Source organism: Coenobita brevimanus, chromosome 65 (genome assembly GCF_032717465.1).
Source record: "Coenobita brevimanus isolate Jiangsu-jjx chromosome 65, ASM3271746v2, whole genome shotgun sequence".
Classification (NCBI taxonomy): Eukaryota; Metazoa; Arthropoda; class Malacostraca; order Decapoda; family Coenobitidae; genus Coenobita; species Coenobita brevimanus.
In genome coordinates, this window is record NC_137018.1 from 24750388 (window position 1) to 24774870 (window position 24483).

General features: G+C 43.2%; 1 protein-coding gene across 1 annotated transcript in view; it reads right to left on the reverse strand.

The window, feature by feature from the left end:
• Positions 1 to 24483, reverse strand: part of LOC145404902 (RWD domain-containing protein 1) — a 124644-nt gene that overhangs the window by 15925 nt on the left and 84236 nt on the right. The window contains exon 4 of the mRNA XM_080276404.1: positions 13324 to 13513. Within this exon, the coding sequence (XP_080132530.1) occupies positions 13324 to 13513 (190 nt within the window). The remainder of the gene's footprint in view (positions 1 to 13323; positions 13514 to 24483) is intronic.

Genomic DNA, 24483 nt, shown 5'->3' on the forward strand with positions numbered 1-24483 from the left:
ATCCAATCACTAACTAGCAAGGGAATCATATTGGAGATGCTGGCTAGCCTGACTTGTTGAGTCATTGTAAAAGACGTCTGTCTCATATGGAAATTCAAAAATCCTTGCTAGGCTGGCATCTCTTACCGATATTTTGTTTCATTCGATACAAGAGCATCATAGAAGGAAGCAGTCTTATAATACTGTTAGTGAAAAATGGGAAAAACAGTTGCAACATTAAACAATACTTCCCAAAATTACAGAATTATTAGCGGTTTGGCAATTTAGCACTTCAGCACCTAGCGATATGGAAATTCGATCACTCCATGTTAGGATGGCTTCTGGTACTTTTAGAGTACATAAAAAGGTGTAAACATTCCTTGTAATTGATTTTTGAAAACATGGTTGTGTTGTTTGATTCTAAAATTCAGTACACATGCAGGCATTTGAGGACATGCAGGCATTTGTTTTGGAGATACAGTGTATTCCTTCACTTAATGGCCTTTGTATTTTCTTAACCCTTTAACCACGGGCATTGTTTTGCCCCGACTGGCCTCTCCCGCGGGGGTTCCAGCAAAATATAAACAAACCTTTAAACCTTTATAACTCTGCACAGAATAAAGCTAGAGCAAAAAGTAAGGTACCATTAGAAAGTACTAACCTTCAGCTTTGCAGTGATGTAGGTTTCATGACTTTGTGGACTTTCACTGGATAGGCAGTGCCGTTAGAAGTGAGCGATGTAAAATCACTATTTTTCGACCCACACACCAGGACCAAATGCCAACCACTCTCTGATAATAGTACTATAAACATATATGAACACTGCACATACGATAAACACCCACTCTGTGTTCACTGAGGTAGGTAAAGGCACTGTAATTGCCCGCATGTCACTGCGGCATCACACGCTCACTGACGTTTGGTTAGCGGTGATGTTTTCATTATTTCTAACTTCTGTTACTATTTTACATATAATCTGGGCAATATACATTATATTTACACTGCATTTATTACTATATTGCGTCACTGTCGCATCACAGAATCACAGCAGTGCCGCAGATTTTCTTATTACCATATCACTTATATACTGGCCATATTTACATAATTTTCTAGGTAAAATATCTCTTATTACTATATTATACAATTACTGGTAAAGCATGTCACTGTCGCATCACAGAATCACAGCAGTGCCGCAGATTTTCTTATTACCATATCACTTATTATACTGGTCAATATTTACATTGTTTTCTAGGCAAAATATCCCTTATACAATTATTGGTAAAGCACGTCACTGTCGCATCATTGTATATCACTGTCCCTGTCAGTATTTACTCAGAGAGTGGTACTCGGCAAAGCACGGAGTCACACAGAGAGCGACTAGGCATTCCTGGCACTGGTGTGTGCTCATTTTTCTCACCCGAGGCCTCTGTGTGGTGTTATGACACACTCTGCAGCGGCCCTGTGACAACCTGCCACCTGTGGTGAGAGGCAATTTCACAAGCTGGTGCCGGCTCGTGTAATTGCGGCACTCAAGACGGTCAGGTTGTGTGTCAGAGTGTCGCCTCGGGACCAATGCCGTCACCTGACCAAATCTTGCAAGCAGCTGCTGCACGACAGTCTTGGAGAACTGTCTCAGGGATGGTTGCCTTATGCCCCCGACTTGTGTCTTGTAGAGGACGAAGGCGTTGAACATGCACATATCAAGCATGTGGAGGCAAGCCTTCTTGTACCATCGGGTGTTTCTCCTGAGACAGTCTATCTCGCCAATCATCATGTCCGACTTATCAACAAGTCTCATGTTTATATTATAGTCAATGACGGCATCTGGCTTCATGATTGGCTCTCCCATCCTGTAGCTGACCTTCCCAGTTCTCTGCAATTCCTCCTTATGGATGGTGCTGAGCATATTCACGACCTTCTTGTCGTGCCACCTGATCGCCAGAAGCTTGTTTGACTTCTTCAAGTGCACATCTCCCTTGGATGAGGACTGTGCTTCAGGGAAACTTGGCCACTCTTTCCTGTGGCTCCGTACAGTGCCAACAGTGCCGATGCCGTGTTCAGCCAGGTATTTGGCGAGTTTCGGTGCTGTGTAGTAATTGTCCGTGTACAGCACATGATTCCCACCAAAATACCTCTCCATTAGCAATTCTACTACGGAGCCAGAGAAGCCAAGGGGGTCGTTCCTGTCCACGTCCATTATGCTTGCAGAGTAGATAACGAAATCAAGGATATACCCCGTCTCACAGTCACACAGCACAAAGAACTTTATTCCAAAGCAGTGGCGTTTGCTGGGGATGTACTGCATGAATTTGAGACGTCCTCTGAACAATACCAGGGATTCATCTATGACGACTTTTTGCATAGGACGGAAAAATCGCATAAATCGATCCCTAATCCTGTTGAGGAAATCCCTCACTTTCCACAAAGGGTCAGTTTGGGACGGGTTTTCATTGTCAGCGAAGTGCAGGTATCCTAGCAGCTGTCGGAACCGATCTCGTGACATGTACTTGCCGAATGTTGGGGTTGAAGTGATGTCATTAACCAGCCAGTACTCCTCCAACTCATGTTTCTTGATGTGGGGCATCAAGAACATGAGAGCAAAGAACACATACAGCTCTCTGATCCCTACAGGCAACCACGACACTTGCTTTGGTGGGCCAATAGGCCCCAGCCCTTCTGTTGCACACTGAGCTGCATACCTATTGGTCTCATCGCTGACAAATTGCACAATTTCGTCATCCATGACGGCCAGGAAGTAGTCCACAAAGTCATCTCCTTCGTTGCATGGGAAGGCAGGCTGCATTCCGGCGTTTGTCGTGTCAAATGGTGGATTATGTGGCTGAAAATCAGCACCGTCAGACCAAACAAATGCATCCACTTTTCCGGTGCGTGGTTCAGTGGCAGTGTCAGGTCGCATTGCACTCTTTTCCCGGTGAGAAGGAGTTGAGGTGGAGGCAATGGGTGAGGCAGGAGGTGAGCGAGAGGGAGGTGAGCGGGAGGGGTGGTGAGTGGGGGGTTGGTGAGGGGGAGGGAGCTGCGCGGTGGGCAGGCGGGTGGGTTACTGACCTGGTGTGTGGTGAAACCTGACCTCCCTTTCTTCCCCGTTTATCACCCTCCTTTGCCCTCCGGCTGCCACACATCCCCTTTGTTCTAGCCCGGCCTGCCCTGCTTACCCTGCCTGCCCAGCCTGCACGGCCTGCCTTCCCTCGCTGTGCAGGCTCTGGGAATTCATATTCCTCAGATGATGTTGACTGAGGAAAGGGCACGGCAGAAGATGAAGATGATGTAAAGGCAATAGGGCTAGGGGAACGGGAAAGTGGTGGGAAATGCTTGCTAGGGCCGGGTGTAGGAGACGTAGTTTTCCGCTTCACTCCCTTCCCACGTGCTACACCCATTTTCCCCATGGGCGCCTTCCCTTTTCCAGAGTAAGTTGTGGGCGGTGGAGGGGAGACAACATGTTCAATTTCATCACTGTCACTGCCCAATTGTTCAACCATAACTGGTTCCCCAGCAATAAGTGCATAATCATCACTACTTGTGGCAAGTGTATCACTCTCACTGCCACAATCCATAGTTGTACTTACAGTTTTATCTAGCTGTCCTAATTTCTGGGGTGCTCAACCCCTCCTGCCTCGCCGTCGGGAGTTCCTTCTTCGGTGTAGAGGTCGAAGGCACACTAGCACTTGGAATTTCCGAGGAGGAAGCGAACGATGTTGACTCGGGACGGAGCGCCATTGTCACGCACAGAGCTGGACAGATACTGACTGATGCATGTCTGGGCAGGGGTGGGGGGGGCCCCCGGGGGGTGGGAGGAGGGAGGTGTGGGAGGGCTGGCATGAAAGAACTCGACAGCTACTCTTGCATGAAACAATTGGCGCACAGAAAAAATGCGCGGTGTTCAAAATATTCACGAGCATTCCAGAATGACACCCGCAGTTTGGTCCAGTTTTTTCAATGTCATTCTGGAATGACACCCGCGGTTAAAGGATTAAGTGAATGAAAGAACTGGTTTTATTGAGTTTTGTTTTTTTAAGTTCACTTCACGAATACTACTACTTATCTCTATATACTGATACGTATGTAATGTACTTTAACAGAGATGAACATCACGTCTCAAATTACTGTACTAAAGGAATCGGACTTCATATTTCATAAACAAACCGGTAGTGTTAAGATGGCATCGTGGTATGGAGTAACATTTTATAAGGAAGTGGTTGTTTGTTTGTTTTCTTGTCTTGTACCCTTCTTTTACATAAAAATAAAGACACCAAACATATATATACAGTATTGGAGAGACTCTAACGTGTTAAGATAGTGTCATGGAATGAAATAACATCATGTAAGGAAGGGGTTGTTTGTTTTCATGTCTTGTACCCTTCTTTTACATAAAAATAAAGAAACCAAAGACAGATATACAGTACTGAGTAGAGGTTCTGAAAGGTGAGTGTGTATTATAGTGAAAAATACTCATATCAAGCAACCTTTCTGTAGTCTTGGTCAAGACATACTTTTTTTCTCAGAACTTCCCTTCCAGAATTAGGGTGTGTCTTTCACACTGCAGCGTCTACCATGCCACAAAATACGGTAATTGAATGTCAGAAAATCAGGGTTCCACTGTATATACAGTCAAATTGCCTATGGCACATGCTTCTATGGCACGGTTTTCTATGACACGGCAATGTGCCAGACCCCCCAAAACGAACCATACGCATAAACTATACTTATGGCGCAGGCGCGGCAAGGTTTGAAACGAGCCTTTTGCCTCAGAACCCCTAACCCTACCCTTTCCACTAAAGCACTATCGTTGTCGGAGTCAGGTACGTACAGTACAGTCACTACTTGTTATACGTTGAACTGGTATACAATAATCTGCTGCAAAAAAGTTACACCCCAAATCCAATTTATGATGAATTTCCCACTACTGTATAATGATATGGCCATTGAAAATTTTTTATTTGGTGTTGATTGCAGAAAACGAAAGGGAGGCGGAGGAAAGGTTTAGGAAGTGGAGAGATGGTATGAGGCACAAGGGTTTAAGGGTAAATGCAGATAAAAAAAAAAGTGATGATATCTAGGGCTGGTGGCGGTACTGTCAAAGACGAGGGAGAGTGGCCATGTGCAGTTTGCCACAAGGGCGTGGAAAGTAATTCCATCTTGTGCAGTGTGTGTGATAAATGGGTGCATAAGAGATGTAGTGGTATCAGAGGTAGACTGTGAGATAATGCTGATTTTATGTGTACGACGTGTCGGGGTTAGCAGGTGGAGATTGTCAGACGTGAAAGGATTGAACTTGCTGGTGAATCTCTTGAGTGTGTGAAAGAGTTTTGTTATTTGAGAGACATGCTGTGTGTTGGAGGTGGGGCTGGAGCTAGCTCTGTGGCTAGGGTGAGAAGTGGTTGGAAGAAGTTCAGGGAGCTCTTGCCTCTCCTGACATTGAGAGGACTCTCCCTACGTGCTAAGGGGTCTTTGTATGCAGCATGTGTTAGGAGTGTAATGCTGTATGGTAGTGAGACCTGGGCAGTGAAAGAGGAAGATATTTGCCGGCTCAGATGTACAGAAATGACAATGATTAGGTGGATGTGCAGTGTGTCCCTGCGTCCAAGGCCTGGAGGGGCTGGGTTTACGATGGAAGAGTTGAGAGGTAGGATGGGACTGGAGTGTATTGGTGTTGTGATGAGGAGGGGTAGATTGAGATGGTTTGGACATGTGGAGAGGATGGGGGATGATAATTGGGTGAGGAAGATGAGAAGTGTTAATATTGGAGGTCGGGTTATGAGGGGTAGACCGAGAAAGGCAGGGGACGAGGTCATTAAGTGTGACCTCAGGGTTAAGGGACTGAACAGGGAGGCTGCAATGGATCATGCAGCGTGGAGAGCCGCCATTAGGTGACCAAGGCCAACACATGCAAGCATGTTGGAGCCTTTAAAAACGAAACAAAACGAAGCGCCAGGTGCACGCAAGGCGACCGTCGTTCATCTCAGGCAAGACAGCGGCCTCGGCGTGCAGAGCATTGTTTTGGTTCAGTTGCGCAGACCCGCCACCCCTTCAAAGCCCTGTCTTTTCCACTCGTTCACGTGTGCCCCCCTGCTATCGTCACCTCTCAGCCAAGCATCATACTAGTATACATTGTGTAGCACCAGGCCAACGTTATGCAAGTGTGATTATTGTGTTGTTGCAACGATTTACTGTACGTGAGTAACGCTGCCTGTATTGTTGTGATAGTGTTTGTTTTGGTCTTGGAGACTACTTGGACTGAGACAGACAGTGATTAAGGTGGGTTTTCATTTTTGTTTGCCTGACTGCTTCTTTGTGTGTGTGTGTAAAGAGGGGAAAAATAGGGAAGAAAGGGGTGAAAAGGGGGACTTTGGGTGAATGTCCAGAACCAAATTGCATTTTTCCCACAGGTTTAGTTATTTGTATGGAGCAGTTTTCTATGGCATGGGCTCGGTCCAGAACCAATTAGCCACGCCTTAGGCACCTTGACTACTTTAATGCATGGAAGTAGGAACCAAAGGCCAGGGACCGGCAAATTGCTCCTCCAAGAACAAACAAAAACTAGAGTGCCAAATTCAAGATCCAATCATTTCACATTGCCTGGACACACCGTTTGAAAGACTGGAGATTGTAGACAGTAGGAAAAACGGACAGGGAGACAGTTTCATACATGAAGAATTGGGAGTAGCAGTTAACTCTTGCATTACGGAGTTGGACAGAAAAGGGATGAGAGTTTGTTATTTGACGGGTGCTATGTGCCTGCCGTGGCGGTGGAGGGATGCAAGCAGACAGTCCAGAGGAGCAGTGACCATTGAAGCAGCGACAGAAAAAAGATAAAGATGCAACAGTGCGGCGAAGAGACAGAGGTTGAAGGGAGCCAGTAAGAGGAGGAGAATTGACACGAAAAGCCTTTGATTCCATCCTGCTGAGAATAGCTGTGTGTGTGGGGAGCTACCCCACACATGACAGGGGCGAATAAAACCCATGTACAAAGTCAACAACTGTGCAGGGGTAAAGAAGGTACGGAATCAGTTTAGCATACCCAATCTCCTGGAAGCAGAGTTTACAAGAGATGTAATATGTTCTTTCCAAGATAAATCCCGAGAGAATGAAACCCTAAGTACTGTATGTTTGAAGATAATGCAGGATTGAGCTGCATACTGTTAAAAATTAGAGGGTATTCCTGTGGATGATTCTGTCAGGTTAATAGATGAAAGAACCGAGTTTTTGAGGCATTAAAAACAACAAGGTTATTTTTACTCCAATCAGGGACATGAGCCAAGGCAGACATTAGGTGTGCCCTTGTTTGTTGAAGCAACTGCTGAGATGGACGCTGCAGGAAACAAATGGAAAGGTGATGGGTGGAGTCATCAGTGTATGAGTGGATAGGGTTAGATGTACAGCTTAGAAGGTCACTGATGAATAAATGGAAGAGAGTTGGTGATAGGACAGAGCCCTGAGAAGCAACACTACTGATAGCTCTAGGAGAAGAACAGTGGCCTTCTACAACAGCAGCTATACTGTACAATGACCAGAAAGGAAGCTAGAGATGAAGGCACAGATAGAAGCATAGAAACCGTAAGAGGGTTCTCTGGATAAAGATTTATGCTAGACTCGATCGAAAGCCTTTGAGATGTCAAGTGTAATGGCAAAGCTTTTGCTGAAGTCCCAAAAGGAGGATGACCAGGAATCTGAAAGGTAGGTGAGATCACCAGTTGTGCGTTCCTGGCAGAACCCATACTGACGATCAGAAGGTTGTGATAGGAAAGATGCTTTAACCTGTTAACTGCTGGGCGGTTCCGAGTGCGACTGCTCAATACAGCCCTGGTTGCGTAGGTAAATTTCGAATATAGAGCCATGGTGACCAAGACTGACCCATGCAAGCATGTTTGAGCCTTCAAAACCAAAACCAAAACCAAAACCGAAAAAGAAAACGAATACCATACATTCCAATAAGGAATCAGACACTTCAATGTTCATCCATGGCTTTACCAGGGTAAATATTGAGCTAATATTTCATTACTATATACTTTGGCATGTGTTCTCTCAATTCCAAAGACAAAATTTTTAGGAAATTTCATGTTTACCCCTATGTCTGAGCACCATGGACACCTCCAAAAAACCGTCAAGAGCAGTTAACGGGTTAAACTTTTTTGTTAAGAATAGACTCTAAAACTTGAAATACAGGATGTTAAAGCAAGAAGGAAAAGTGTAAGTTGACAGACGAAGAAGAAAGAGTTTACCTAGGCAGGGTGTAAGCACAGATCCACAGCTCTTGAGGACAACAGGAGGAACCACACCAGGCCCACAAGCCTTGTTAGTACTGAGGCTAGTGATGCCAGAAAATACATCAACTGAAGAAATTTTAATGTCAGCCATGAGGAATTTACCATCAGCAAACTAAAATTAACTTGGCCAAAGTCTCATTCATTTGCCGTTCAAGCCCCCTGAATCCTGACTCCACCTCATAAGAAGCCATCCTCACACTCATGCTTGTTTGTGTTGTACAATTTAAGTAGAGTAGTTCACTGCAATGACACTTATTTTATATTATTCTAGCCCTCACCTATTCAAAGAAAGATATGATGTTTATGATAACAGCAATTTAAGTGCTTCACATCAGTAAATTTTTTATAATTTTATTCTTGCTACCTCCAGATGATTTTTATTCAGGCATTAAGAACTGGAGTATCTAAATAAAGCTTTCAAAGGACAACTGAAATCATATGGGCATAGGAAGGAGAGGAAAAAAAAAAATGAAGGCATTTATCCATTTAGAACATGCTGGTGAAGGACACCTTCCGTGGTGGCATTGATGTGGCTGGGTAGGTATACAAATGTCGCTCATCTCCCCTACCCTCTGCAATGAGGATGATGGAGAACAGAAGGCAACTTCAGTCTGCCATTCACTGGAGTCCATTCAGATGAGCTAAGGGTTGCAATAACAACAAACAAACTGTTTATATTTTATGCTTGCTATCTCCAGATGATTATGTTCACTTTGTGAAAGCTTACTGAACTGGAAGGCTAAATGCTGTCACTAACACCTTCACTGCTAGGGACTTACCTATGCTTAACCCCTAAACTGCGGGGCTGTTTTGGCTCTACTTGCATGTCCCTTTAGGATATTCGCGCTCCGACAGACATTCTAAAAATATTTGCCAAAAATCAGTTGTTAGTCCTAGAATATTATAATTAAATATGCATATGGCACATACCTTCAGCTTTCTCCTGGGATGTTTGTTAGGCCTTCGTCGAGTACCGTAGGACTTATGGAGACTTCTGAAGTTGGGTAATGAAGGCTCTAGTTTACACTTCCCGATACCCCGTAATATGGTTACCACTGCCTGATATTATAACTACAAACACTATTCTATGAATTTCAAGTAGTTTGGAATTCATATTAAAAAAAAAAAAAAAAAAAAACTGCGAAAGCAATGTACAGTAAACCCTCATTATACAATGGGGTTCCGTTCCTGAAAACCCCATCGTAAAGCAATCCATCGTATAGCAATCCCATTATAACATGGAGTCAATGGGGATACGTTCCCAGACGTGCCTAAACTCTCACATACACACACCTTAGCACTCACATACATGAAATATCCTTATGTTTAAACATTTAAAGTAACACATTAATAGTGAATAAAGAGAAAAAAGCATGAAAACTACAGTATACAGTAGATCTTACCTTTACTGAAGCAAGCAACGGTTGTTTATGTGGTTCCTAGACAATTCGCCATGAAGTCGACAATTCGTCATCATAATATGGACGTTCCCCATCAGGACAATTCCCCGTCATTCTATAAACATACTTATTACTGATTAACTGATACTTTAATAACTAATTCTCAGGGGGATCTATCAAAGTCTATTTTCATTCAATAGCATTGGCTTTGGATATCATTTGTAAGTTGCACTTTTAGACAATATTTAACTTGTTTCTACCTTGCTGTAGTTGACTTTGAATTATGTTCTAGCATCACCCACAGCTGTTTTCACTAATTTCCATTGGTACTACAACATCCTGGGTATATTTTAAAACGACTTTGAAGAGGTACAAGTACAGTACTAAAAAACTAGTGTACTTCCTAAATAAACTGATATGAAAATAAACGACGGGGAATCATCCTGACGACGAAAAGTCCCGATGGCGAATTGTCTTGTTATTGTTGTGATGGCGAACTGACTTGATGGCGAAATATCCCGAAACATTTATATAGAAATAACATGAAGATTATTTGTATAATTCCAAAGTATGTCGATCGTTCACTTAAGGTAATTAGGCATTTATATAAATGCCAATGTCTCGTATGTAGCCTTATGCTAAGATGAAGGATCGATCATAAATCAGCTGATTCACGTTTCAATATATTATTTTTCATTTAATGCCCATGATTTGATGCCATATTTTACATTTACTATATAAACAATAAACCACCATCACTTTTATAACTTACATAATTAAAAAACTAGTGTACTTGCTAAATAAACTGATACGTAAATAAATGAAGGGGAATCGTCCTGACGGCGAATTGTCCCTACTCGGCCTCATAGTCACAGGGACTCACAGCCCTCACTCATCAATGTCAGAACTGCCTGGCTGGGCAGGGCTGGCTGGTTGGACAGGGCTGGCTGGCTGGGCAGGGCTAGCTAATGAGGCTGGACCGGTGGACAAGTGTGTGTGGTCTAATGCCGACAGTGTGAGGACGTTTTTGTTGCGTTTGCACATTCACTGTTCACTGAGCCGCGGATGATCCATCGTTGTTGCAAATCGTTCCCATTGTATAGTGGGCATAGGGTACTAAAATTTTGACACTGTATAAGCGAAATATCGTACAATGAGGCATTGTATAATGAGGGTTTACTGTAAATTACGAGTGCATACGAGCTTTCCCCCCGTGCTGGTTCCTTGATGGTATTCTGAGGCGGAGCTGTCATTTATTATTTATAAACACACTCACACTTTATATTCCTAGTACTTTATTACACTTATTTATATATACAATATTTATCTGTAAGTTTCTTTCAGTACTAGTAGTTTATTTTCACTCCAGGCATTCACTTTCTCGTCCTGTATACTAGCGTTGAGAGCGAATCTGTCACTTTCATTTTCATAACTCATAGTATTCATACATGCTAGAGTGAAACTTTCACTTTCCTTACTCCTAGTATATATACTTGTATTCTCATATTACTACTCATTTACATTCTCTATTTTATTAACATTATTTACATTTCTATTTTATTTCCACTATGTTATGCTCTGTCACTTGCAGTAACTTATAAAACTATTTTCCACTGTTCACTTATATTTATTCTTTGCTTTCACTTCCTGTTTACACATTATTTACATGTCCACTTGCACTGTTTTAGAGTCACCAGAAAGATCGTAGTCACTGTCCATAATTTTCATTGACAAATTAGCCAGTTCATGTTCCACAACAGTCACTTAGCCCTTTACCCCTTTCCACATGAGGTTTAGTAGGGGTAGAGGTCACAGGGCCCTTTGCATGGGGCTAAAAAGCGGCGGAATTGGACAGGCGCGAATCCGACGTGGTTTCACCTTGAAAGACGACAGTAAACTGAATGTTGTTGCCTAGGAGCAGTGAAGGGCTGCCAATGTCAACGTGGTGACAGCTGCTAATATATACGCTATGAAATGATTGGCAGGAAATCTAGACAACACATAATAAATTAGGTAGTTCCAGGTGAATGTAAATATCACTTAGGCTTCTCCCTTCCTTTCTTATATGTATTTTTATTATGAGAACAGGTCATACGGCATACTTCAAGGGGAAATAAACAGGGAAAATTAGCGAACGAGTGCACGTGAGGTGTTGCCAGGTGATAATTAGCCCATTCCAGATGTATGGCAGTATCAATTACCTTTTCTCTTTCTTTTATATATTATTTGATATAAGAATAGGGCAAAGGGCACATTTCAATGGATCAAATGAATGGAAAAATCCATCCAGCATTTGTGTAGCGCAGCACAGCTGGTCAGGCGGGAGGAGAGGGTAATGGAGGGGAGGTAAGTAGGGGGGGAGTCAAGGACAGGAGAAAAATGGCTAAATTGTCAACAGTGGATGGGAGTATAGGTGACATTAGCAGAACTGAGTATAGCTGGACACTGGTAGTACTGATAGATGATACAAGCCACCACCTGAAAGCCCGGGCAAATTCAAAATAACACAGAATCACAAAAGTGACACCCCGCGGTATGATCCCTTGCTCCCAAGCGACACGAAAGTGACGCCCCATGGTTAAGGGGTTAACACAATTAACTGTTTATAAGAATGACTGTACCACTGTCATTCCTCTTGTCTGTCTGCTCAATTCACTAATTTTTGCTCGATCTTTTCTCTCAGATTTTGGAATGTCATCATTATCATCATCATCATCATCATCACACTGATCTTTTTCCCCTCATCAAAAGATGACGTAAGGTAGATCCAAAAACAAGGAAAAAGAAAATATGAATGTGGGAAAACTATCAACAGCATACCCAGTACAACAGGCTAGATAATTAAGCCCCTGACACCAGGCTCCCTACACCCTATCCCTTTCCCACAACTGGGCTTATTTTTGTAATTTAAAATTTAAAAATAATTGTAAAAATGTATATATATTTTTTTACAAATCAATTACAAATGATACAAATACACAAAAAAGTGTGAACTTGACCCCTGCTGATGTTTATCTCTACTAGTGCATGGGTGGCTGCCCCACCTCTGTCCCAGCTAGCCTCTCCCGCACCCTCAGGCATACGAGAGAGCCAGCCACACCATTCTTGGTGAGTTTGGCATGCTTTTAAAATGAAATATGCCCACAAAATATGAAAACATCCTCAGATGCAAACCAGTGCCTGTTGACCACACGTCTTCAGACATGAACCGGCGTCAGAGGGTTAAGTACACATTGTAATCTGTTGATTAAGCCCCTGGCTTTGCTCTACTCTTTTGTTCTGATACCATTCTTATCATACCATCATCATCATCATCATTTCTTCTAAAACTGACTGTTGCATACACAAATGCTGCACAGTACAGTACTATAATATGTGAGAGCTATAAAACTGGCACAAAACTATGCTCACCCAGATTTTGCCACAATATAAACTACCACTACTAAACTTTTTGTTAACTTTACCTTTACCTAACACTGCCACCTCTCCATTTTCAATGCTGAGCTAAAACAAACAATCAGGAGCAGAATATATTGCTAGCAATGAAAAAGTGTTATGGAAAGGAAGTGCTATCATGATAATGACTTTTTCCTGGGACTAAGCTATGGGAAAAATCTGCAAATTGATGTAAACCTTCACCAGGTTAAGGTGAATGAAATTACCATCTCCAAGGAAGCTGAGATCTGACTGGTTGAGGGTTTGGTCTCTCTGGAACAGCTGGCGACCGCTCAACTTCCGGTTCTTCTCCTCCTCACGCTCACGCTCAGATCGCAGTAAGGCCATCTCGGCATCAAACTTCGCTTTCCATGCCAGGAAAGTTTCAACAGTTACCCGTGTTCCTTCAAACTTTTTCTGAGGAGAGGAGGGGAAAAAATAGGTGAAGGCAGGCAGGAAGCATGGAAGGAAGGTGAGGCTGGCAGGAAGCAAGAAGGATAGGTTTAGGTGATAAAGGAGAGGAAAAGGTAAACCAGGCAAGGAGCATGTAGTGCAGGTTATGATTATAAAGGAGAGGAGGTGAGATAGAGAGAAGAACGGAGGGAAAGGCAAGAATGAGGAAGCAAACTAGAGAGGGACAAGGCAAAAATAAGAAAAAAAAAAAAAAGAGAGAGCAGACAGGTTATGGAGAAGGAGAAAAAGTGCAAATGGGATACATGAATGTAACGATGAAGTGGATGCAACAGTTGCTTCGCTCTATCCAGGGTGCACAGTACCACCAAATATAGGCTCCTGGTAGTTAGTTTACAGCATGCCTGTGAACAAGAGATGAGGCCAGCCCCTACAGGCTGGACAAGATGAGAAGGTTAAAATCTTTTGGGATGACCTGATGTATATTGTTGGTGGTATGGGTATTAAAGAGCCAGTAGTATGGGTATTAGTTAAACAGTGAGCCTGTGGTACCAGACAGCGATTTGACTGGGGTTATAGGTTCAAGGATATGAACAGCTACACATAGGGTGGGGCTATGGATAGGAAGACAGAGATCTTAAAATCACTGCATGTATGGAGAGTGTAATGCAACACAGACTACTTGTGTGATACACTGGCGGGAAAATGTCACATGAATAAAATTACTTATGTACCTAGAAGAGTGCAGAAGTTGAAGAGCTAGGCACTGAGGGAAGCTTTCTATCCTGAGATGTTTTGAGGTGTGGCCAGATGATATAACAGCAGATACTGTTAATATGGAATAAGAAAGGAATATCTGCAAACCACTGACTTAACCTGTGGTGGGACGAGGGACCCACCAAGACAAAGCACCTTTGTGATGAAATGAGCAGATCAACATGAAAAGCATTTGTCATTTTGTATCGTATTTTTTATAAAGGCACCAAGATGCTCACATGTGTCGGCCTTGGTTACCTAATGGCATCTCTGTACTGCTTGATCTCTGATAGCCTCCCTATTCACTCCCTTATCCCTAAGGCCACACTCTATTACCTTGTCCCAGGCTTTATTTGGTCTGCCTCTTGCAATCCTACCCCGAATGTTCACACTTCTGACCTTCCACACCCAACTGCCATCCTACATCCTCGTAACCAGTCCAAACTATCTCAACCCACCCCTCCTTATCACAACACAATACATTCCAGTCCCAACCTTCCTCTCAGCTCTTCCATCACAATCCTAGCCCCCCTAGACCTTGCATTCAAGGACGCACTACATATCCATCTAACAATGTTGATTCTGTACGCATGAGCCTATGAATATCCTCTTCCTTTACTGTGCGGGTCTCACTCCTTACCCTAGCCACAGAGCTAGATCCAACCCCACCTCTAGCACACAACATGTTCCCCAAATAATAAAACTCTTCCACACACTCAAGAGACTCTCCAGCAAGATCAACTGTTTCACATATAACAATCTCTACATGCTCTCCCCAACACTCCACACACATAAAATCAGCATTATATCACAGTCTACCTCTAATACCATTACATCTCTCATGCACCCATTTATCACAAGCACTGCAAAAGATGGAGTTACTTCCTACACTTCTATGGCAAATTGCACATGGCCACACTCCCTCTGCTTTCACAGAACCACCACCATCCCAGGATATGATCACGTTTGTTTTATCCATATATACTCTTGCACCCTTGTGTCCCATTCTGTCTCTTTTTCCTGTCTCCTTTCATTCTTGGCAATAAACACCAAGTTATCAGCACACAACATCTCCCATAGGAGTCCAGTTCTGAAGACACATGAGAGAACATCAAACATCATGACAAACAATTAGGGGCTCAAGACTGACCCTAAATGCAGGCTAACATTCACGGAAAACTCGTCACTCAACTCTCCATTCAATTTCACCTGGGTGCGAGCACCCACATACATAATCATAACCACTCTAACCAGGCACTCTTTGATCCCATGCTTTTGCATTGCCCACTTCATTACCTCCCTAGGGACTCTGTTAAAGGCTTTCTCCAAATCAACAAAAATGAAGTACAGCTCCCTTTTCTTTCCAGGATATTTTTCCTGATGCTGTCAGACAATGAATAAGGCATCAGTGGTCCATTTGCCTGACATTAACCCAAACTGCATCTCATCAATTTTCATTCTTTTCCTAATCATTCCTTCTACGACGCTCCATTACCTTTATTATCTGGTCCAAAAGTTTTATGTCTCTAAAATTTCCTCCTTCCAGGGCATCACCCCTTCCCTTGTACACATTTACAATCACACTCTTCAGCCAGTCATCTAGGACAACACACTCATATATCATCATCATCATCTAATCCTGTGTTGCCCCATGAGAAGTGTAGGAGCACGGGGCTAAACAAGTTGGTCCTGACAATTAAGATGAGAGCGACCAGCCTCACTCATCCCTGAGTGGCATTATGTGAGCAATAAACCCCAACCACCCCTTGGATATAAACCTGCACAGGCTCAATCCAACTGGAGCGCCTTAATTACCCACTAAACCACCCAGCATAGTAAATGGTTTCCTGGTGCACAGGAAACCATTTGGCTTGTCACTCAGTGTACAGTCACCCAAAGACAGAAGGAAGAAGAAAGAATGAAGGAAAGAAAGACAGAAGAGGAAGGATGGAAAGAAGGAAGGATGAGAGGAAAGGGCAGGAACCCACGAGCAGCACTACACTGAGTGGATGGAGAGTGCCGCCACCAACCTCCAATATACACAAAGTTAATGTAAACAAAAGTAAAGTTATGGTGTTTGAGAGGAATGAAGTCACAGAGTGTGCAGTGAGGTTGGATGGTGAGGATATGGAGAATGTGGGTGCATTCAAGTACTTGGGTAGTGTGATGAGCAGGGATGGAACTTTGGGGGATGAAGTGCGTGAAAGGGTACATCAGGGAAGGAAGGTTGTTGGTACACTGAAAGCAGTGTTGAGAAATAAGGAGGTGAGTATGGAAGTTAAGAAGTCACTGCATGATAGTATTGTGATCCCTACCCTGACGTATGGAGGCGAGGCATGGACCTTGCAAGAGGGGAACAAGTCAAGAGTGAGAGCAGTGGAAATGAGTTACTTGAGAGGAGCATGTGGAGTGACTTGGAGGGACAGGTTGACGAATGAAGAAGTGAAAGAACGCTGTGGGGTGGACGTGAATGTGGTTGAAAAGATTAGGAGAAATACACTGAGGTGGTTTGGACATGTGAAGAGAATGGAGAATGAAAGACTGACTAAGAGGGTGTATGTAGGTGAGGTGGAGGGAGGGAGAGGGAGAGGTAGATCGAGGATGAGGTGGAGGGATGGAGTTGAGAGGTATATGAGGGGGGAGGTGAGCTGGGGGGAGGGTAGTCAAATGGTGGGTGACAGAGCGACTTGGAGGCGTTTTGTCTGCGGCCACCCTTTGCGGGATTAGGGCGTCGGGCTATAGATAGATAGATAGATGTATGTATATACATATACAGTAATCCCTCCAAGATCCAACATAATAGGCCTAGAGCCAAAGGTATGTCCGGGACTTGGGAAAAATGCCCCTGGACAGGTACAGTCGGCCTAAGAAGTGACGGCAGAGTATCCAGAAATTTTCAGTCATCGATAATGTACATATTCTTCCTTATATCTTTACAGGGTGAAACCTATTACATAAAATTGTTATAAAAAACAATAAGTCAATGAAAAAGTACCAGTATATTTCAAAACTGTAGGAAGCAGTTTATTAATTATGATAACAGAAAATCCTAAATGGAACTAATGGAAATTTCAGAACTAACACTCAGGGATAGTCAGGAATAATTTCAGTTGTGTAATACTAAAAAGAAAAATGCTTTAATAATCAATTAACATCAGTCATTATTATTTATCAAATAATTTGCGTTACAATACTAAGGAATAATTTAAAGTCATTTATTTCCGTTTTTGTTGTCTCCATGGACGATGACAGAAAAAGGGAATGTGGCGTAAGTTAATTGGCTGCAAGGTGTGTAAAAGAAGAGGTGGGTACATGTGGGGCTCAAGGAAATTGACTAGTTGGCAACTTTTATGCAGGCCCTCCCTGACCACGCCCCCTTACCACAGCCTATCCTTATACGCCCAGAGATATAAAATAACGGTAGCTTTCTTGGGGAAAAAAAAACAGGCATAAAACTGATACTGCACGTACATTAGCAAAGACAATACCCAGTTTAGGAACCTGTAGTAATCTGGTAAGCTTACAAACAAAACCAACCAAAAACGTCATGGAAAGAAGCCAATATCCACCCAGTTCCGAAGAAAGGAAGTTCGTCTGACCCCTCCATTTACAGACCAATAGCTGTCACATCTTCTCTTGGTAAGGTATTTGAAACTTTAATTAATAAGCATATTGTTAAACATCTTGAATCCAACAACTTAATTAGTGATAGACAATACAGTTTTCGCCACGAAAGATCCACCATTGACATACTCAATCTCTTAACTCATACCATCCATCAATCAATTGATCTTTTTGGAGAAACTCATGCAGTAGCTCTTGATATCTCTATAGCTTTCGACAGAGTATGGCACCGTTCCCTGCTGTCCAAACTCCCTTGCTATGGACTAACGTCTTTTGTTCCTTTGCTTTCTTCTTATCTGAGTGACAGGAAAATAAGAGTAAAAGTAGATGATGTATATTCGAATTTCCACTCAATTAACGCCGGCGTGCCGCAGGGATCTGTTCTGGCGCCAACCCTATTTCTGGTTCATATCAATGATCTCTTATCTGTCACTCACAATCCCGTTCACTCACATGCAGATGACTCAACACTACATAGTTCATTCACACTCAGACATCCATTGACAAAGTCTAATATCTCTACCTCTCAACTCAGTACAGCCATCTCCATAAATCAAGATCTAGCTACAATCAGTGAATGGGGACAAAACAACCTTGTCTCTTTTAATGCTAGTAAAACTAAATACAGTAATCACTCTAATATCCAGACGCCCAATAACCGAACATCCCCACTACCCGGACCTTATCGTCCTGGGATCCAACATTCCCAAAATGGTCTGAAAACCCCAAAAAAGTAAAAAAAAAAAAAAAAAAAAAGATTTTTTCCCATCCGTAATTTGAACTTGCTGCGCGCGCCGCGGGAGAGCATTGTTTTGGTGCGTCATTCCTCCGACGTCTGATAGAGCGCCGCTGCATCCTCCCCACTTCCCGCCTGTCTCTCACCGCGACTGGACCTACGCTCTTTGCAATGGCTGCCCACTTGCTCGCTTTTGTGGTGGTGCCCTACCTGCTGCAGGGCCTCCTGCTGCTCTCGGGCCTCCTCTTAGTGTGTGTGATGATGGCCCCGCCACCTGAGAAAAGGAAGAGAGTGGTGTTGACTCTGGAAAAGAAGAGGGAGATATTGGAGAAAGTTGATGTGGGTTGGTCTTCTTCCCGCATTCTCCGCGAGCACAACCTGGCCCGGTCGACTTTGTTCGATACCAAACGTTCCCGAGACAAACTCACGCAGTACACGGCTGACTTCTCGTCGCGAAGCAAACGCAACGTGGAAAGGAAGGTTATGTTTACCCCCAAGTTTGCAGAAATCGACCGATCCACGTTGATTTGGTACCGACAGCAACATGCAGCTGGTGTGATGGTACGTGGAACGGAGCTGAAGGCTGCTGCTGAGAAGTTCGCAAGGCTTCACGACGCCCTAGACTTCAAGGCATCCGAGGGTTGGCTCTTCGCATTCAAGTTGCGACATGGCCTTGCTAACTGTAAAGCACATGGCGAAGCATTGGACGCTAACGAGGATGGAGTTGAAGAGTTTCGGCACAAGGTGAAAGGCTTGATCGACAGGAAGGGCCTAACTCTCGGTCAAGTCTACAACGCTGACGAAACTGGCCTATTCTATCGCTCGCTGCCAACGAACACTCTAGCCGAGGAGAAGGAGAAGCGTGTACCTGGCCGCAAGCTTTCTAAGGAATGGATATCTGCTTTGTGTTGTGCCAGTGCTAACGGCATGCACCGGCTTAAGCCCGTTGTTGTTGGCCGTGCAAAGCAGCCTCGGTGCCTTCGTGGGGTGATGGATGTCCTTCCTGTCGTCTGGTACCATTCTTTGAAAGCATGGTTCACAGCTGTGATTTTCAAAGACTGGTTTCACCGTCACTTCGTCAAGGAGGTCATCCATTACCAGACGAAGACACTGGGAATCCCTCGCGACCAGGTAAAGGCTCTCCTTCTGCTCGACAATGCACCTGCCCACCCGTGCGACAAGGACTTGGTTGCTGAGAATGGCCGTATTAGGTGCATGTTTCTGCCACCTAATACGACTGCTCTCATTCAACCCATGGACCAAGGAGTGATCGCGGCAACAAAGCGCCTGTACCGTCGGAAGTTCCTGGATGAGGTGATGGTTGTTCTCAAGGACGAGGACGAGCGCAGGGAAGGATGTGACACTCGAGGCAAGCGGACTTTGGAAAACCTTCGCCGCTACAACATCAAGTCTGCGCTGTACAACTGGGCTAGTGCATGGAAGGAAGTCCCTGTGAAAACTCTTGAAAATGGTTGGTCTCGTCCGCTTCTCGGAACGGATGTGGAGTACGATTTTCTAGGGTTTGACGTGGATGACTTCCATGCACGGCTACGTACGCACAGCGACGATGTTGATGTGGACGATGTTCGTGAGTGGTTGGACAACGACGAGGGCGATCCTGGGTATCAGACATTATCTGATATCGAGATCGCGTCTTCGGTTGCTGGTGTCAGTACCGAACTTGAAGATTCCGACGACGAAGGCGACGATGATGCGGACTCCTCTCAGCAGGACGCTACTCCAGCCATCCCCAAGCTGAGCGCACTCCGGGAACATCTAGGGATCGTCCTAGACTACCTGGAACATCCGAACTGCGACAGGGAGATGGGGCCCTTGGGACTCGTGGAGGAAGTGCGTGCTTTCCGGCAGCACATCATCAATCGCCAGAATCGTCGGTCCTTGCGTCAGTCAACGATTGACAGTTTTTTCATGCCCGTGACCCCCGCTGTGCCCAGCCCTAGCTCCACTCCGTTGCCTCCCCAAGACAGGCCCTCGTGCTCCGAGCCACAGCCCAGCACATCAGCCACGGTGGAGTCACCGCTCGACATGAGTCTGCGGCTTTCCTCAGAGTCCTCTGCAGTGGGTACGCCATCACCACGACCCAGCGATGCACCCCTTGGTCGCCTGCCAGTGATACTCTCGGACAATGACAGTGAATAAACAGCAAGAACTTCTCCACTAGACCACACGGGAATTTTGACTGTTGTGCAGTGAAAAAAACGGTGTGTTGTGTTAAGGTTTTCGAGTTGAGAGAAAAGACTCAGTGGAAACTAAATTTAACGTAAATAGACTTCTTTGTTTTGGCTTTGGAAATTTTGAAAAGATTGGGAAAAGTTAATGTGCAACACAAAATTGAAATGGAGCATTATTTGGACTAAAGTGAACACTGTGAAGAGAACGGACTTCTGTGTGTTATTGACTAAGTTCAGTGCAAGACTTCAGGAAGAGTGTACTGCAAGTGCTTCAAGAAATCGTTCATACTGTCAGAGTCCGAGAGGAGGCGGTTATTCATCGAGGTGGCCAGGGACTTGCTGTAAGTAGCCACAATGTTCCATACTGTACTTTTTTCCATACTATACTTACCAGAATGTTTCATACTGTACTTTTTTCCATACTATACTTACCTCATGCATGTGCAGTAGGAATGTGTTTTTCTTAGTTAGGCTAGGTTAGGGTCCATAAGTACCAGAATGTTTATTAATGTATGAACATACTTCTAAACCCTCATTTTATGTTTCTTTTGCATTTATTTCAGTCATTTATGTGCCTTATTGATGTGATTTGGGTGTTAAATAAGTGCTATGCATGTCCAGAGGGAGTTGTATAGGTGTTTCTCTGAGTTAGGGTCCATAAGTACAAGTCCATAAGCTGGGGCCCAATATCCGGACAAAACCAATAACCGGACCTACCAATGGCTCTATTACGTCGGATATTTGAGTGATTACTGTATATACAGTTTACTAATAGACAGATATTGCCAGATTCGTACATTACCTTCAGTGCTACTAATATTCCCATCTCCAAAAGTATTGAAACTTTTGGTGTCTCACTTAACAGTGCCCTCAGCTGGACCTCTCATGTCAGATCACTTGCTAAAACCGTCTCAAAGAAACTTGGATTATTGTACAGAGTCTGTAACTTCTTCGCCGATGAGCAGTTAGCTATAATTTATAAGAGTCATGTGTGCTCTCAGCTTGAATATTGCTCACCCTTGTGGAATGGTTGTGGAGAGGTTACATTAAGACAACTAGACAAAATTCAGAATAAAGCTGTTAGAATCATTAACAACCCTGCCATTACATATAAACTACCTCCCCTGCAAGTAAGAAGGAATGTTGCCTCCCTTGCATTATTTTACAGATATTTTTTTGGCAAATGCTCAGACGAAGTTGCGTCCATGGTGCCACCTCTCCATGCCTTCCCTTGTGCTACACAGGCATCTGGTAGCGCTCATGACTGGAATGTCACTCAACCATATTGCAGAACTTCTGCCTATCAGAATTCTTTCATTCCCCGAACTGCATCTCTCTGGAACTCGCTTCCCCAGAGTCGTTTTCCTCCAAATTTCAACCCACAACTGTTCAAGTCTAACTGTTACAGATATTTTATGAATAGAGGACACCAGTAATCTGGTGTATGGATTTTTTTTTTTTTCCCCATTTGTTTTTCCTTCCTCCGTTGTAAAAAAAAAAAAAAAAAAAAAAAAAAAAAAAAAAAGTCCTAACTAATCCTCACTCCTTCATGCCTTGCTGTAATAAATAAGAAGCATAATCTGAAAGACTTTATCTTGTCAAACTTTGCGATAAGGAATGCACAAGCTAAGGCATTACTGATAAGAACCCTGATTATATAAGAATTTAAACAACAGAACCAACTGCTGTTAATTACACAGTAGCAAATCAGTGTTACTACACGGGGTGTCCAGAGAGTTTGTCATTAGCAACTGGTGATGATTATTCAAGACATTCTATGCCCCCCCCCCCAAAAAAAAAAAAGTTTCATAAACATATGTTTTTTGCAACAGTTATACACAACTGTTCGTTGTTGTTATTCACAGAAAATTGTCTGTCATGTAAACAAAGAAAACTTAAATATATTGGCTGACTAATGTAATATTCCATATATACGTAATCTATTTTATCTATCTATCTATCTATTGCCAGATGCCTCAATCCCATTCGGGGTGGCCACAAACAAATCGCCTCCACATCGCCCTGTCCCTCGCCATTTCACTCCCCTGCTCCCAACTCACACCACCCTCTCTCATATACCTCTCCACCCCATCCTTCCATCTCGCTAGACAACCTGTATATTCAGTAGCCCATTCTGTGCATTGAAAACAATACCCTAGTCTGATGAAAATACTGCACATCCACAACTAAGACAACAAAATCTACAGAAATATCAAGTAATGCTGAAACTAAACAGAAGTATTATCATAGTGTCACTTAATAGATAATTGAAAAGGCGCTCAAAGCTTAAATCTTTTATTTCCAGTAAAAATCCAATGTTCTGAAAGCAAAAAGTCGACACTGGTAAAATACTCTATGAGGGCTTCATACGAAACAGGATTGCGAATGCTGTTTCCTAGTCTTGGTAGATTTAAACCAGGGCACAAACTTTGCTTTAAAGAGAACTTGACATTGTCATATGGCAGGTGAAAGTTAAAACACTTGGGTGAAAAATGCATAGAGCAAATGAAATGCCGTGGTTTTACTTGCTTGGCGTGTGATAGATCTTTTCTTTGCAGGCATCTATAGCCACTTTCGTGATACCTTGTGTCGGTTTCGCGGAAATACAAGAAGAGATACAAACTTCCTTCTCTTTCTTGAAATAACTTTGCATGTAGCAACAGCACAACACAAAATTGCTACAAATATAGACTGTAACCACAAACAAACCGCCTTCCCGCCAAGTGACGTGTGGTAAGGGGGCGGAGCTAGTGACGTCATAGTAGCTAGCCAATCAGGACATAGATAGGAATGCTACATACTGCTATACAGAAAATTAAGTGTTATTATTTATTCAGGCAATAAAAGTGTCAGGAATAAAACAAATATTCCTCTTCTTTATTTATTTTAACGAAGTGTTTAGTCTACTGTACTAACAAACCTTAAAAAGTCCCTAGGAAAAAAGTCATTTTCAAAATGTGTTACTACAGAGCTCAATGGGGATGAAGACACCTCTCCTTATACACACCTTGGTAGGCTGTTTTAAATGGTTCGATCAACATGCACGGAAGGTAACAGCTTTTACTCAAAGACATGCAGTTATTACACTGCAGCTGGCCAGTTTTTCATTCAGCAAATTCTCTTGAAGTTTTAAGATAAGCCAGAGGACTGTCAATGAATGAACAGTAAGGAAAACCACGACAATTTGCCAAGTCGGAGCTCCTTGGAGAATGACAAACTTGTGTCATAGCCTAAGATCCGCGGTGTCTAAACAACTGGCAAGAGAAAGAAGAAGCAGATGTTCATAAACAAATAACTGAGTTCAAAACCTTCAAATCAGCATTTTCAGTTAAGCAGAAAACAGAAGTTTATTTAAAAAGAAGGATACTAGAAATTAAGATAGAGCAAAAAAAAAAAAAAAAAAACGTGCTCTTGCATTGCAAGAGTATAAACTCATGCTTTGGTCCTCTTCACTGCCTAGTGTATGAGAAAAAAGATAAAATCTCATATCTTCTTACAACCTGAAATAATTTTGCATGATTTAGGAATAAAGTCGCAAATTATTATATGTGAGGGGAAGACAAGGAACAAAAGGCAGAATGGTTTTGCTGCTACTGCAGGTAGGGTATCATTACTAAGAAAAACTTCATTGCTGTGGCATCCTCACTGTTGCCGTATCATCACCATAG